Here is a 14624-nt window from a genome sequence, read left to right on the forward strand (position 1 = left end):
TTTCTTAGAATCTTTGGCCTGGGTCTTCTTTATTTGAACACATAGGGTGTTAAGCAACAGAACAGTAGGAATTGCAGGCATCTGTTTCTCTGAAGGATCTGCTTTCTGCCAACTTCACTCCCTCTCTTCTGATGTTCCAAAGCTCTGGAGTTTGCAGGATCCTCATGACGACCTCCTCAAAGGCACTTTGCACTCCAGCCTTCATTTTAGCACTGGCTTCTGGAGGTAGAAACAAAACAAGAGGAGCCATTTGTCAAATGAAGTACAGGTGTCCAAATTCAACCTCCCTGAAATCATCATCTTCCAGAGAGGTTGGCCTACACTCCAATCAAGCTTAAAAAACATTATTAATGGTTTAAAAAATGATGGGAGTTAATGCATTTGGACAGTGTTGCTTTAAAGAAAGCTTTCCTGCTAAGTGGCCTGAGCAACACTCTTAGCTCCTCATCTACATTTAATGGAGGAAAAAAATTGGGATAAAAAGTGCTATGGGGATAGTATTACAAATAAGTGTTATAGATCCTGAGCTACTACAACTCCAAATGCAACACCAAGAAACTTTTTGAAGAGAATACAGTTAAACAGAAAACAGACAACATAAGGCATCAGAGGACATCTGAGGCATAGGTGGCATTCAGCAAGTTCTGACAGGTTCTGGAGAACCGGTAGCGGAAATTTTGAATAGTTTGGAGAACCGGCAAATAGGCTGGCCCCACCCCTGCTGCCTCCCAACCAATCTTCTTTTGTTACCCTGAACAGGAGAATGGAACTGGAAAGCAGGTTTAGTGGGGTGGGGAGGGAATGGGGATTTTGCAGTATCTTTCCCCTGCCACACCCACAAAGCCAGCCACAAAGCCACGCCCACAGAACCAGTGGTAAAAATAAATTGAATTCCACCACTGATCTGAGGACTGTGGTCTGGAGAATGGGGAGAGAGATGGGGATTTAACACAATAGCATTCATGGTAGGAAGGCAGCCGTGATAATTCTATGGTAGACAGAACTCAAATGGTGTCTGATATCACTTTTTCCAACTAACACCTTAAAAGGAATAAACATTAGCTGGAAAAGATACTGCCAGATCTATTCAGATAGAAGACTATTAAATAAAGTATCTTTATCACTAAAATCCTGAAATTGTTCTACTTTATCTATAGGATAAATATTCCTTCATCTGGGTTTTATTGGCAGCAACACGGACAGGATACCTTCATGTACCTTGAAATGTTTTTATTTGGAGGGAGGAATCCATAAATCAATACAAGTGTATATTTTAGGGTGATAAAAGGTTGTAAATATCAGGTTGCATATGAGATCTTTCTAGCTTGTTGGTACGTGGTGGCCTTCGCCCATCAGGTTTGATAGACAATGGTATACTATCATTATTCTGGACCAGCATGCATGGTGAGAGATCGATTGGAAGACCCAATTATGGAAAGCCTGATGTAAAGTTACTTCTTGTGGCAGGAAATTTCTGTTTTAGGATGGTTACAAAAATCTCCTCTGAAATCATCACTAGAGCAATAAGTACAGAAGGCTCTTGTTGCTCCCATATAGAGATTGTCTTTGTTTTTAATCCAAATCTTATACCTCTAGCCCAATCATTTTTGATATGACTTTAGAAGCATTAGTTTGACCTTGCAAAAGACATTTTAAGTGCTTATAAAATATGTCAAACAATCTCTATACCCCCCCCCCCAAAGACTTCATTGTACTATCTCCGAAACACCAGAAAAACACCTCACAAAATTCAAAGCACATTGCTTAAAAAAGTTGCCTTCCGTTTCTTTTTGAACATTCTATAGATTCTTAAGGGGAAAGCGAGAAGGGTTTAAAAAGCGTGGTCAAAAATAAGCACGTTCCTGCTAAGCCTGCTAAGTTTTCTTTACCATCTCCAGTGAACCAAGGGAATCTCTTCCCCACTGAAAGAAAGCACAAAGCACAGAAGGGGTGAGAAAATTTCTTCTTCTGTTAAAAATCAAGAAGGCTAGCTGCTGGTACTCGATGCATCTGCCTCAGTGTGAATTCCCTAATGACAAATAACTATTTAAATAAATCAAACTTCTTCCAGGAAATTAAGAGTTATATTCCTCCCCCCACCTCTTTATCAACAGATGCTTTGCTGCCTCAGACCAAAGGGCCCACCTCTTTCAGCCATTCCTACAGAGGCCTACCAAATGCCTCAGGTGAACCCAACAGCGAATTAAGAACTGAAGTGCACCATCCTGTTCCCGGGAGGCATGCTGTTATTGTTTGAATATATACATGCCTTTCAAGATCAGTATGGTGCTCTCCAGCTTTTATCCTGCTCTTGGGCTCGCCTGAGGCATTTATAGAGGTGAATTTTATATGAACAGTAATCATTATGTTGCTACTGTTTTATGCTAACTCAAGGATGCAGGGGCAGTGCTTTAACTCAGTGATGGGGAAAATAAAGTTTATGCGCATTTATGTTGAGAGACTATGGGATCCAACTCTCTCTTCTCTGACACCAGCTTCTCTCCAGGCTTCCAACAAGGGTAAAATAGCATAGCAGAACTCCACAATGTCAGCTGGGGAAGAACAAAGGGCATGTTTGTGTTAATTTATTTAATTGGCTTGTGAAAGTTTTAATTATGCTGCAGCCTTGCTCTTCCTAACTGCTGTGTCCGGAAAATAATGAAGGATGCTGAACTCGACATTTGTTGTTTATTGCCTAGTTTTCTATACTGTTCTTTATTGCATCTTCCTCTCTACTGCAAGAACAAGAGTGATTGCCCATCAACTAGTTCAGTTCTATGGCTCTGAAGGGCCTAGCTATGGTCCAATCCTGGAAAGATCTGCCTCTCTCCCCTGGAAACATTGCCCAAATCTTTCACTATTTTAGTGTATCTTGAGAGAAGGGACTAACAAGCCTGCCTAGAGAGGCCAGATCAAGTCCTGAAGTCAGACCTGGCTGCCATTTGTGGATGTTCTCCTAGATGGCTGGAGATCTGCAAAGTTACGGGGAAGGGGTGGGGGGAACCAATTTGCCTGTAAAGAATGGCTCATTCACAAATCAGGACAAAGTCATTAGTATGTGATTTAACGTAACAACGGCAGAAGAATGCAAATATGCTGATGTTGTTTCATGCCAACTGTCAGATTGGATGGACAGACTGTTCTTTAACTGGTGAAAGGCCCCGAAATAGCAGTTCTATAGTTCTGAAAGGATATCTAGGGACCTTTGAAGGAGCAAATCTGATGCCACTTTCCCTCCCACCTAAGCCCTAGCACTGACATTTAGGGCTTAGGTGGGAGGGAAACCTAAGCCCATCCCACATAGGGGATTTTTGGAAGGGTTAAAAGGAATAGTGCTAGGAGTAGGCTGGGGAGAAGATCTGCAAAGATAATGAAATGATCATTTTTGCCATGGTTTTACTTCTGGCAAATCAGAATGTTTCCTCATATTCTTCACATACCTATAAAGAGCATGGAGTGTTTCTGTGCAAATAGCAATCCTTCTCTTTTTTCTACTTCACGGTTGGTCTGTAGATAGGGAGAGAAAACCATTAGGTACTTGATATGGGTAGGTAGGTAGGTAGATAGGTAGATAAGGAAAAAAGGAAGGAAGGAAGGAAAGGAAAGGAAAGGAAAGACTCTATTTTAGATTAATACTGGATTAACAATCAAGCAGTAAACAATACCCCAATCAAGAAACTACCAACTCAGATAGACAAACAGCAAACAACAGCCTAATTTTGGAACCACCAAGAACAGTGACAGGGCAAACCACTTGTATATAGAGCAAACCCCACCCCCTTCCACTACTAATAATGTTACTTAGTCAGGTAATTAAACATCTGCAAGAAAACAGTCAAGCTTGAGACCTCACAGGACTGTCTTCTAAATTGGCAAAAGGCCAGTTAGATTATTTTACCAAAGATGCCACTTCCTAGTTTTGACAAGGTTTGATAAATTATAATTACATAGCAATTCCAACCTGCGCTGTGTTGGAAAAATAAAAAAGTCACTCTTTGTAAGGAGATGATGATGATATAAATCAAATACAGTATTTAATGGATAAAATGTCTTAACTTAAATGCTGGTGGGGGAACATAGGAAGACTCATGGGCCACACTGAATACGTATATAGGCCAATTGCTTTCCATTCCTATCCTACTAACTGTTATTCTTGCATTTCTATCTAGACTTTTTTTTTGTTTTAACAGCAGCTGGAAATCAACAAAGCCCTGCACAGCCATGCATCCTTCATTCCTTCTCTTTACTATATATCTACTGAATACTAACAGAACTGTTATCTCTGCAAAACACAGTAATAGGGGAATGAGTCAACACACTCAACAGATTTACAAATTTCTTGTTTTCAAACATAAAAAAGAGATCTGAATTTTGTACTAAGGTTCCAATAACTCATAAAGGATGGATTTAATTCTCCCCCATTCTATTTATTGTTCTTTTGAGACTCTTTTGGTTCTTTACAATTTCTCCACTGGAAATCTGGCTTATGTAAAATGTTCCCTGACTAAACTGGTGCTGATGTTCAGTTCAACATTAGTTCAACATTCAGTTCTGATATAAGGTAAATGTAAAGATTCCTCTCGCACATATATGCTAGTCATTCCTGACTCTAAGAGGCGGGGCTCATCTCTGTTTCAAAGCCGAAGAGCCAGCGCTGTCTGAAGACGTCTCCGTGGTCATGTGGCCAGCATGACTTAGTGCCCAAGGCGCATGGAACGTTGTTACCTTCCCACCAAAGGTGGTCCCTGTTTTTCTACTTGCATTTTTACATGCTTTCGAACTGCTAGGTTGGCAGAAGCTGGGACAAGTAATGGGAGCTCACTCCATTACATGGCGCTAGGGATTCGAACCGCTGAACTGCCGACTTTCTGATCGACAAGCTCAGTGTATTAGTCCTTGAGCCACCATGTCCTTTCAGTTTTGATGTAGAAATCCTCAAATCCTTTATGTTGGTTCCTTTGTACAACAACAACAACAACAACAACAACAACAACAACAACAACAACAACATCATGAAAGATTGGCAAGATTTCCTGTCAGAGGAAGGAAACAAACAAAAAGTATAGTGCTACTACTGTAATTTAAAGATGATATAAACATTAATGTAGTTTTTAAAAAACACTGATTCCCTGTTCAAAAAACATTAAGTATGCCTCTGAACTCCAAAATATTGCCTAGTAAATCACTAATACAATTATTGTATATGGGCTTCACAAATATTTAACTAGATAATGGAAAAAAAATAGTTTTCTTCATGGGAAGGAGAGATTAGTAAAAGAACAAACCAATCAGCAACATTCATAGCTGTAAAAATAAGAATCCAGGTTTTCTGACTGGCTGTCTCTTCAATCAGTGTCATATAAACTAGCTTTTTAATATAATTGGTAGAACACCCAAAGGTGCTTTTTCCAAAAAGCAACCAGACTTTCTTGATTTTTTTTCTTAAGTACTGAAGAAGCTTCTTGGATGAGAAGTGAAACTTTTTCAAAGAAAAAAACAAGGAAGTCCAGTTTCCTTTTGGAAAAAAAGCACCTTTGGGACAAACATGACGATTGTTGAACCTCCATAGACAATAGGCAGAACAGTTTTCCTGAGCACAATCCTATTAAAAAGAATGTATATGGCAAGTGCACGTATATAGATAATCAAATGCGCAGTGAAAAAACCTCTGAAGATGCTGGTTGTTTGTCCATTTCCCTTTGGTCTTGCAGCATATCTAAGGCTGACCTTTTTCATTTTGTATATTGAGAGTGAATATTAGTTTTTATGTAATTTTATGAAGTACATGGTAGTATAATCAGAATTAAAGGAGCAAAAGGCAGAGCAAAAAAAAAAAGTTAACTAGAATTGCAACAAGTATTGGAAGAGAAGCCATACATTGGAGCTCCCTCAGCTACGACTGTTTTTCTTACTAGGGAAGGGAATAAACAAAACTCCAATGTCTAGTGAAAGCAGAAACAAACAAAAAGTGTGTGTGTGTGGGGGGGGGACCCAAAACACAGAGTAGCAACAGAGAAACTGCTGGCTTCAGAAGAAGCTTGAACAGATTGCCCATTACATCAGAGCAGGAGAAAGATGGAGTGGTCTCGTTCAGGATGCTGAGGTATGAAGGCAGCTGATGCCTCTGGCAAAGCGTAGGAGGCAGGCAATAACAGGGAGCAAACATCCCACAGGCTTCTGCAGACTGGGACAAGATTCTTGGTGATAGGGAGGGAGGGAAGGAGGGAAACTAATTACAGCCAGCCTTTCAATCTTGTTGTTTACTTATTAACAGGCTCTGTGTTTCAGCTCTACCAGAGGCTGCACACTATGTGCATTTGCTATCAGGCAACCTAAAATGTGGGAGCGTTTTTAATCTAGGTTATATACAATTTTAATTATTTAGAGGACCATACATTGCAAGGAAAAGCTTTTTTTTGTTACAATGATCACTTTATTGTACAATCTACTTCCTATTTTCCCAATAATCCCATAACACACACTTTCACTTCATAGATTCCTCTGTTTCACACACACCCTATTTTCTTCATTTATTTCCACAATTCTCTCTATATTTCTGTTAATCCTTTCCCAGTACTTTTTCTTTCACTGTTGTTCAGTCATTCAGTTATTTCCAACTCTTTAGGCCCCAAGAGTATCCATTCACCAAAACTGCCTATCATAAATTCCTTCTCTAAATTCTTTTAAGTTTCTGCTTAACAATATATGTCAGTAAATGTATATAGCTACCTTATTGTCGACCATTTTTTTTATTTTTGTCTTAAATTTTTCTACTGTCTTCTCCCATGACAGTTACCTTCACATTACATGTCCAAAATATCTAATGTTTAACTTTAATATGAGTGTTCCAATGGGCAGACTTGTTTTATATCATTTATTTTTGAATGATTTATACTTCTTGTTGTCCAAGATGTTCTTGGCATTTTTTGGTATCACTTTAACTCAAAGATCTAACAATTTATTTATTTAGTAATCTGATGATTTTTGTTTCATAGCCATGTTATATCTAGAGAAACCCCCATCCATGACAATTTGTACCTTTCCTCATTACTCTGCTTATACGTGCATCTCCAAATCTAATCTCCCATTTATAGATCTCTTGCATCCCAGCAAGATAACAAGGAGTCTAAAATTTCCTAGTTTGTCACACAAACACCAAGTTTAATCCCAACTTATAATTTACCTCATCAATTTTGTTGCCCACCAGCATCTTCACAACATTCTTCTTGGTATAGATCTCTAGCTCCTGTAGCCAGCTTTCTAGGCCCAGAAATGTCTCTCTCCTGGTAACATCATAAACTGCATAATGGTGTAAACCAAACAGATGCCTTGTGTTTACATAGGAGAGCATTTTCAGTAAGCACAAAAAAGAGAAAAGGTCGACATGACATAAAAGTGATTGGGTGGATAGAACCACATCTGGTTCTACTTAGGTTTATGAACAATATTGGACTATGTCCCAATCATTTCTAACAATTAACCATCCTTAGTGAGGTTCATAACCTCTGGAGGGATATAGACAAAAGGAAGGTTTTTGTGATAGTCCCTTCAGAAGTTAGCCCAAATGATGTATATAAAAAAGGTAAGCATTCTAATGCCTCCCAAACACTTCAGCCTTCAAGTGCAATTGATTATTGAACATATCTGTTGGCAAATAAAGATGATAGTTCTGACTGAAAACATTAGGCGGCCACCAGATTTCTTGTCTGCTGTTCTTGGATTAAAACACAGATATACCTACACAGAGAAAAATCTCAAAATTACGCTTAAATTCAGGAGGGAAATGCAAGATTCTGGCTTCATTTACCTTTGTGATGAGGGCACATGCCTCCTGCATCTTCATCCCATCTATTCCAGTCCTCCTCCAAATAGTGCCCCGGCCATCAAACATACCTCTGCTTGGCAGCCATCCATGCTAGAAACTTATTCTATATTTTCATCTCCCCTCCCCCCCCTTGTTGTAGGGGTAAAAAGCAGCAGCTTGTCGAATAGTATAGCACAGGTTAAATATACCAACGTTGAGAACCAGCTTTTATTCCCAGTATGTAATAGTGAAATATGGGAGTGCTGTGAATTTGCTTCTGAAATTCATAACAGAATGTGAGCTCTCAAGGCTTTTCCCATGATTTATTATTTCTTGTGTGGTCTCTCTAAGTGACACACTCTGCTCCAACTCAATTTCTCCAGCATTCAAAGGGCAGTATGTTATATCTACACAGACGTACTCTTCTCCATGGCCACAACTATTGCATGTAATTAATGTCAAGCCATAAGGAGATTGTCCCCACATGATAAAATCACCTTGGGAACATAGCAAAATATTCTGAAGGGGAAATGGAGGATGGGGATATTATAGCCACATTAAAATAGTCTTCAGTGTTTAGCTTAACTTGAATCAAAGTTTGAAAGGCTGATGTGCTTTACATCTCCATCAATAGAAACATAAATAAAACTAAGGGGACTTTGGCTTTCATATTTGAAATATTTTAAGTAACATGAAACTGCTGAAAAACAATCACCACCAACAAACAATCAGTAGCCTAGGAGCAAACTCCACCAATGGTTCTTCAGAGGCTGTTGTGCCAGCTACCCTGAGGAATAGATGTACTTCCATTTACTTCTGCCCTTAATGTGTTTGGCTTCAGTAAGGTTGATTATGTTCATGCTATGACTACCACCTACCTAAAATTATACCTTGAGCACCTCGATAATAGCTTGGAGTCAATGTTCGAAATCTTTCCTGCCCTGCTGTGTCCTGGAAAAGGAAAACAAAGAAAAAAAATTTTTTAAGGGTAATTTAAAACTCTTGTTAGCAGAAACTTTTTTTAAAAGTTAAGTTTTACAAAAAATAAAACTGCCTTCAGGGCAGCTAACATATAGGCTCAAGATTGCGAGGCCCTAAAGCTGAAATCTAAAGTCACAATCTGCCATCTTCAGCCCTAGGCTTTTAACATAAAACAAAAATTTTCCAGGCTTGATAACAAAACACATATTTATGAGAAGAAATGTACGCGAAGAAGCAAGACAACTTGCTTGAGAGATATAATATGTGCTGTAAGATTGCATGTTTTTCCCCTCTGCATATTCTCCACGGTTTCAGTTCCAAATATGAAATGGATACAGCAGCCTATATATTGGGAAGATAAGATCCTGGCTTCAAGATTTGCATTTGATGCCAGGGGGCAGAGTTGAGGACTGCCCATACAGTTTGTTCTGCACATACAGATACATTTATATACATAAATTTTCTATTCCCCCTTTGAAATCTCAAAGCTTCAAAGTCTTAGACTCTTCCCAGCATACCAGTCAAGGGCTCCAAAGTCCCAGTTTTTAGAGAATTCTATGGCCACTGAGTCTACAAGAAAGATACTGGGATTACCGAGTGGACTTTATAGCTGTCCCTACTTTTTGCAAGCCTCCGTAGCCATAGAGTTGTACATTGAAAGGATCTATGGTGATAGAGCCTTGCAAGACAGCAACTGTGTCATAGGGAAAGAGCAGCAGAATGAGTTATGTTACACTGATTATTTAAGTAACCCAAACCTGAGCACACATCCTCAATAGCCATCAAGTGTTGAAAAGCATAGGAAAATCCACCAGGGTTTTGAATATTTAGAAAAACAATCAAAGAGGGAAAAGTCTCAGTGGAAAAACTTATAATAGAGTAATATAGATTTTGTATTTCTCAAAAGTTGGATTGCACAATATTAATAAGCTACTATTGATTTTTTAAAAATTATCAATCTCCGACTCGAAACAGAAGGCAAGTTTGAGAAGATGTTATATGTGTATGAGTCACCGCAGTACAAGATTAGATAAAAGTCCACTGTTGCTTCTGTTTGAAGATATATCAGGAGGCTTCCAGGTAAAAGTGCAGATCTGGTTATGGATTGGGGCGGGGGGATAATTCTATTGCCACTCACAAGGCAGCGAACGTCGCTGCCCAAATGTTCCCTTGAGCTGAGAGGGGCAGCTGTGCTCTCACTGAATTCCAGCCCACCTGCCTCCCAGCTCCTACTTTTCTTCCTTAGCATCCTTGTATGCCAGCATCAATTGCTTTGAAGGGGAGAGAGAGAGACTTGGGAGAACCGAACCAATTTATTTATTTTGGAGAGGAAAGAGATGTTTTGATGAGAATCTGGGTGCAGAACAAGACAGTTAAACCCTGCTGACTGGCGATTTTCTGCTCACTTACAGACCCGAAGAGTAGCACTGATTGGCTGGTAGTTCCCTGCATGTAAACATGCTCCAACCTTGTAGTGCTTCAATTTCTGAAAAGGTCTGAAAAGATCAGGACAGCTCAGAATAACAGAAAGTGCAATCTGAATTGGAATCCGAAGAATATGAGTGTGGGAAAACTGGTCATCTCTGTGTATGTTATGCAACACTAATAACAGTTTCAGGAATATGTATTCTTAGCACAGATCGAAAGAAAGTTGCTTTTTCATATTTCCTTTCTTTCTTTCTTTCTTTTTCTTTCTCTCTCTTTCTTTTCTTTCTTTTTCTTCCTTTCTTTCCTCCCCCCTCCTTCCCTTCCCCTCCCCTTTCCTTTCCTTAGACATTACTTTCCTGGATTGGAAAGGGAGACTGCATGGCTTACCCATATTGCTAACTGAATGGGGAAATTCCCAACCACTATCTTCTTCACCTTAAAATCAACACCTGAAAACCAAACAGAGAGACACACAGGATCAGCAAAATACACCAAACCATCTGTCCCTAACATGGAACCTGAGACCAACATTCTGCCGATTGACCAGCTGCTTGACAATAATAAGAGTCAATGGTCTAACAGTAATAGAGCAAACAAATATAAGGTAATGCAGCATTAGGCATAACCAGCAGTTTTAGCAAGATCCCCAATTCTCAGTAGTAACTGGGGGCATTCTTAGAAAATAGAGTATTGGAAAAATTTGCTTCATTTTGTTCACAATTTTTAAAATTAAATGCCCTTTTCTAAGGCTGCTTCTGGTGCTCACACAGACACCGAAGACTATCTTAGAAAAATAATAATAAAGGATTGATGCTATTGGGTTTTTTTGTAAGCATGCCCTCTTAGTGAATGGATGATTTGTGACTGGCCACACCTACCGGGGCTACTATTTTGTAAGAATGCTTATGATACAGTCTCAAAGTTTCATATTGTCCATTGGCGCAACAAGCCTGGGAAACCCTGGGTTAAGCCATCAATGTTAGTTTATAGAAAAACATGGCAAGTCAAACCAAATAAAATCATACTATGCCTTGGTGGTGATATACTGTATGGATCCTGCCACAGAAATAATGAAGAATCAGAACAGCAATCTATGCATGTCTGGAAAGTAGCAGGTTAGAAACGGATGGGCATTTTAGATCAGATCTTGGAGATGTGAGTAGAAAATTCTTATCTAATTCATGCAATTTGTCAAACTGGACTATGTATTAAATACAATTAAAGAAAAGTAGCATAAATATATTTTGTTACTGTACTTTGTGCAAATTTATTCACCCAAATCCTGATGTAGTCTATATTATTTCAACTTGGATGTTTCTTCTGAAAAATTTATGGTTAATTCCTTTTCAGCCACTAATCACACATTGCAGGTAGTCCTCAACATACAACCATACTGGAGTCTGCCTATTATGGCCATATGCTTTAATGGTCGTAAAACTTCAACAACACACTTCACCTAATTTTATGTCCCTTTATATCCCTCTAGTGGCCATTAAGTGAATCACTTCTGTACTGCAAATGATAAATTCAGTCACATGACTGCAAAGGGACCTGACTATGGGAACTTCGAATCCATATCATAAATCCCTTTTTGGGTTGTTCATACCTTCAAATGGTCCCTTAGTGACCTGCCATAGATGAAATACTATCTGTATATTGACATCATATGTTAATTTAAACAGAAAATACTGCCTCACAATTATATACAGATGTACAACAAATTTTGGGTACAAATTTCCACTTTTGGAACTGTAACTATTTCAGGTTTGGGTAACGTAGCATGCATTAAACCTTGGTTAAAAGGCCAAATATGAGGAACACTAAAATTGTATGAGTGTGTTTGTGTATATGCATTGCTTTAACTAAAATGTTTAGATTGGCTGTCAATCTACAATAGTCACAGGATGCAATAGTCACAGTTTTGACCCCCCCCTCTTTTCCCCAGGTATGAACAGGCAGCATTGCTCACCAATAGTTGGACTGAGGTATGGCTCAAACGTGTCTTCAGCAAATCTCAGCAAAAGGCTACAGGAACAGACAAGAGAGGAAAACATAGTAAACCACAAGGAACATATATCTGCCTTTTTTTCTGGAACAAAGTTCCCCACTGCCTTCCCATTTGGTGACCCTGCCCATGCACCTGGATTTCCCCACTGCGCTGTCTCCAATCAACAGTAACTTCAGAGTCGGCAGAGGTACAGTGTCCTTCCGTGCCATGGTGAGCTATATTACCAAATGCACAGGGAATTTAGCAGAATGAAAACAAGAGGGCCATCGCAACATCCAAGCCAAGAAAGCTAGAAAGGAGAAGAGGAAGAGTAATTTGCCGTCATTTAGCCTCCCATCTCTTCCTCCAGCAGAAAGAATGAATTACAATCCAGGAAGACAAAACTGGAGCTTGGGAAGACATTTGCAACTTAAAAAGTTATAGCTTTGAAGAAATCTACGCGATAGGACAAAGAAGGTAAAGGAGTCCCAGCAGATCTTATTCTGGTAGTGGTTGCTGACTATAAGGGGCAGTGCTCATCTCTGCTTTAAAGGCCATTAAGCTAGGGATGTCTGAAGACATTTCCATGGTCATGTGGTCATTATGGCATCATGAAGCATCCTTCCCACTGGTACCTATGTATCTACTTGCATTTGCATGCGTTCAAACTGCTATCTTGACAGGAACAAGGGTGAGGACGGAAACTTATCCTGTCATGCGATGCTCGGGTCTCGAACCTGGGCTGTTAGCTTTTGCAGCTGACAAGCCCAGTGTCTTAACCATTGAACCATCATGCCACCCAAAGAAAAAATGAAGAGAAATCAAAATCTATGACAACATTTGAATGAACTAAAGATTAAGACTGTTAAAAGAAAAATATATATAAAGTTGGTTCATCAAGGTTAAAATAAGATTGCTATTTGTTGCAACTCTCTATGGACTTTCTGGCAGTGATGTGCAGTGAGGTTTATGGCTGGTGAGGCTGGTGACGTCATCAGGAAGGCGGGGAATGGGACCACGTGTGCTGGAGGCTGAGGCTGCCTCAGCTTCCAGCACACGTGATCCCATTCCCCGCCTTCCTGAGCGTGCTCCGCCGGCTCGCGCTCCGCAGTCCTCGAAAGCGACTGGGGAACGACGAGAACCTTCCTGCCTCTGCTGGACTGCAAAGTCGTCCCCCAGTTGCTTTTGTGGCTTCGTCATCCGGGAGCACCGACAACATTTCTGCCTCCGCAGCTCCCGGGCGCGGCCGGGCGGATGTATATAATATTATATATATATATATATATATATATATATATATATATATATGTATGTATGTATGTATGTATGTATGTATGTATGTATGTATGTATGTATGTATGTATGTATGTATGTATGTGTATATATATATATATATATATATATATATATATATATATATATATATATATATATATATATATATATATATATATATATATATATATATATATAAATGTATATGTTGTTGTATTTGTACTGATAAATAAATAAAGGGAGTATATAATATTATATACTATTATTTCATGAAGAGAGGTGAGGCTCTGCCTCCCTTGCCTCCCCTGATCGCACGTCCCTGCTTTCTGGTGACAATAAGACTGAAAAGATTATGTTTTATGGATTTGTTTGTAGATAGGAGCTTGAATATGGGATGTATATTTGTAACCTTAGAGGGGTGAGAAGAATCACTAAATTTGTTTATAATTCTTGCGATGAAAGTTAGAAATCACATCCTTATTTCTTTTCTCTTTCATTATTACGTTCTTTTTTATTTTTAGTGAATTTTTTACTTTATATTCTTTTCTTTCTTTACATTTACATTGTATTATAATCAAAATTCTTAATAAAAATTATATATACGCACACACATATATACATACACATGTAATTCTTAACTTACAACCATTCATTTGGTGACATTTCAAAGGAATACTTTGAAAACAGCACTGAAAAAATGACATGATTCTTTTTCATATGCCTACTGCAGCATCCCCATAATTGCATGATCAGAATTCAGGAGCTTTGCAAGTGGCATGTATTTGAGACAGTTGCACTGTATTGGGCTCATGTGATCACCATTTCTAACCCTTTCCAGCCAGCTTCCAACAAGCAATGGTGAAGCCAGACTCGCTTAATGACTTCATGATTCACTTAAGAACTACAATTATTTGTTTAACAATGATGGCTAAAATATTGTAAATTGGGGAGAACTACAATTATTTAACAATGATGGCTAAAAGATTGTAAATTGGGGCAAAATTCACTTAGCCAAAGAAATATTGGGCTCAGTTGTGGTGGTAAGTTGAGAACCTTGTTTGTCTATGAGTGCCTGTTTTGCAGGAATGATGGAAAATTATTCCTTGAGGATATGCTTTGCAGTCACCAATTTGTAAAAATAGATCAAAC

The 14624-nt window shown here is 38.9% G+C and overlaps 1 protein-coding gene across 5 annotated transcripts in view; it reads right to left on the reverse strand.

Moving 5' to 3' along the window:
• Positions 1–14624, reverse strand: part of LOC309382239 (ras-related protein Rab-18-B-like) — a 16273-nt gene continuing 1649 nt past the window's right edge. For 4 of the 5 annotated variants that reach the window (XM_081933827.1, XM_081933825.1, XM_081933826.1 and 1 more), the window contains exons 2-8: positions 12354–12510; positions 12183–12238; positions 10601–10662; positions 8683–8755; positions 7184–7299; positions 3441–3507; positions 1–219 (exon numbers count right to left, since the gene is read on the reverse strand). In XM_081933827.1, coding sequence (XP_081789953.1) covers positions 50–219; positions 3441–3507; positions 7184–7299; positions 8683–8755; positions 10601–10662; positions 12183–12238; positions 12354–12430 — 621 coding nt within the window. In that variant the 5' untranslated portion in view covers positions 12431–12510 and the 3' untranslated portion in view covers positions 1–49. The remainder of the gene's footprint in view (positions 220–3440; positions 3508–7183; positions 7300–8682; positions 8756–10600; positions 10663–12182; positions 12239–12353; positions 12511–14624) is intronic. The other variant, XM_081933828.1, reaches the window with a different exon arrangement.

Source organism: Natrix helvetica, assembly GCF_964273705.1.
Source record: "Natrix helvetica genome assembly, chromosome: Z".
Lineage (NCBI taxonomy): Eukaryota > Metazoa > Chordata > Lepidosauria > Squamata > Natricidae > Natrix > Natrix helvetica.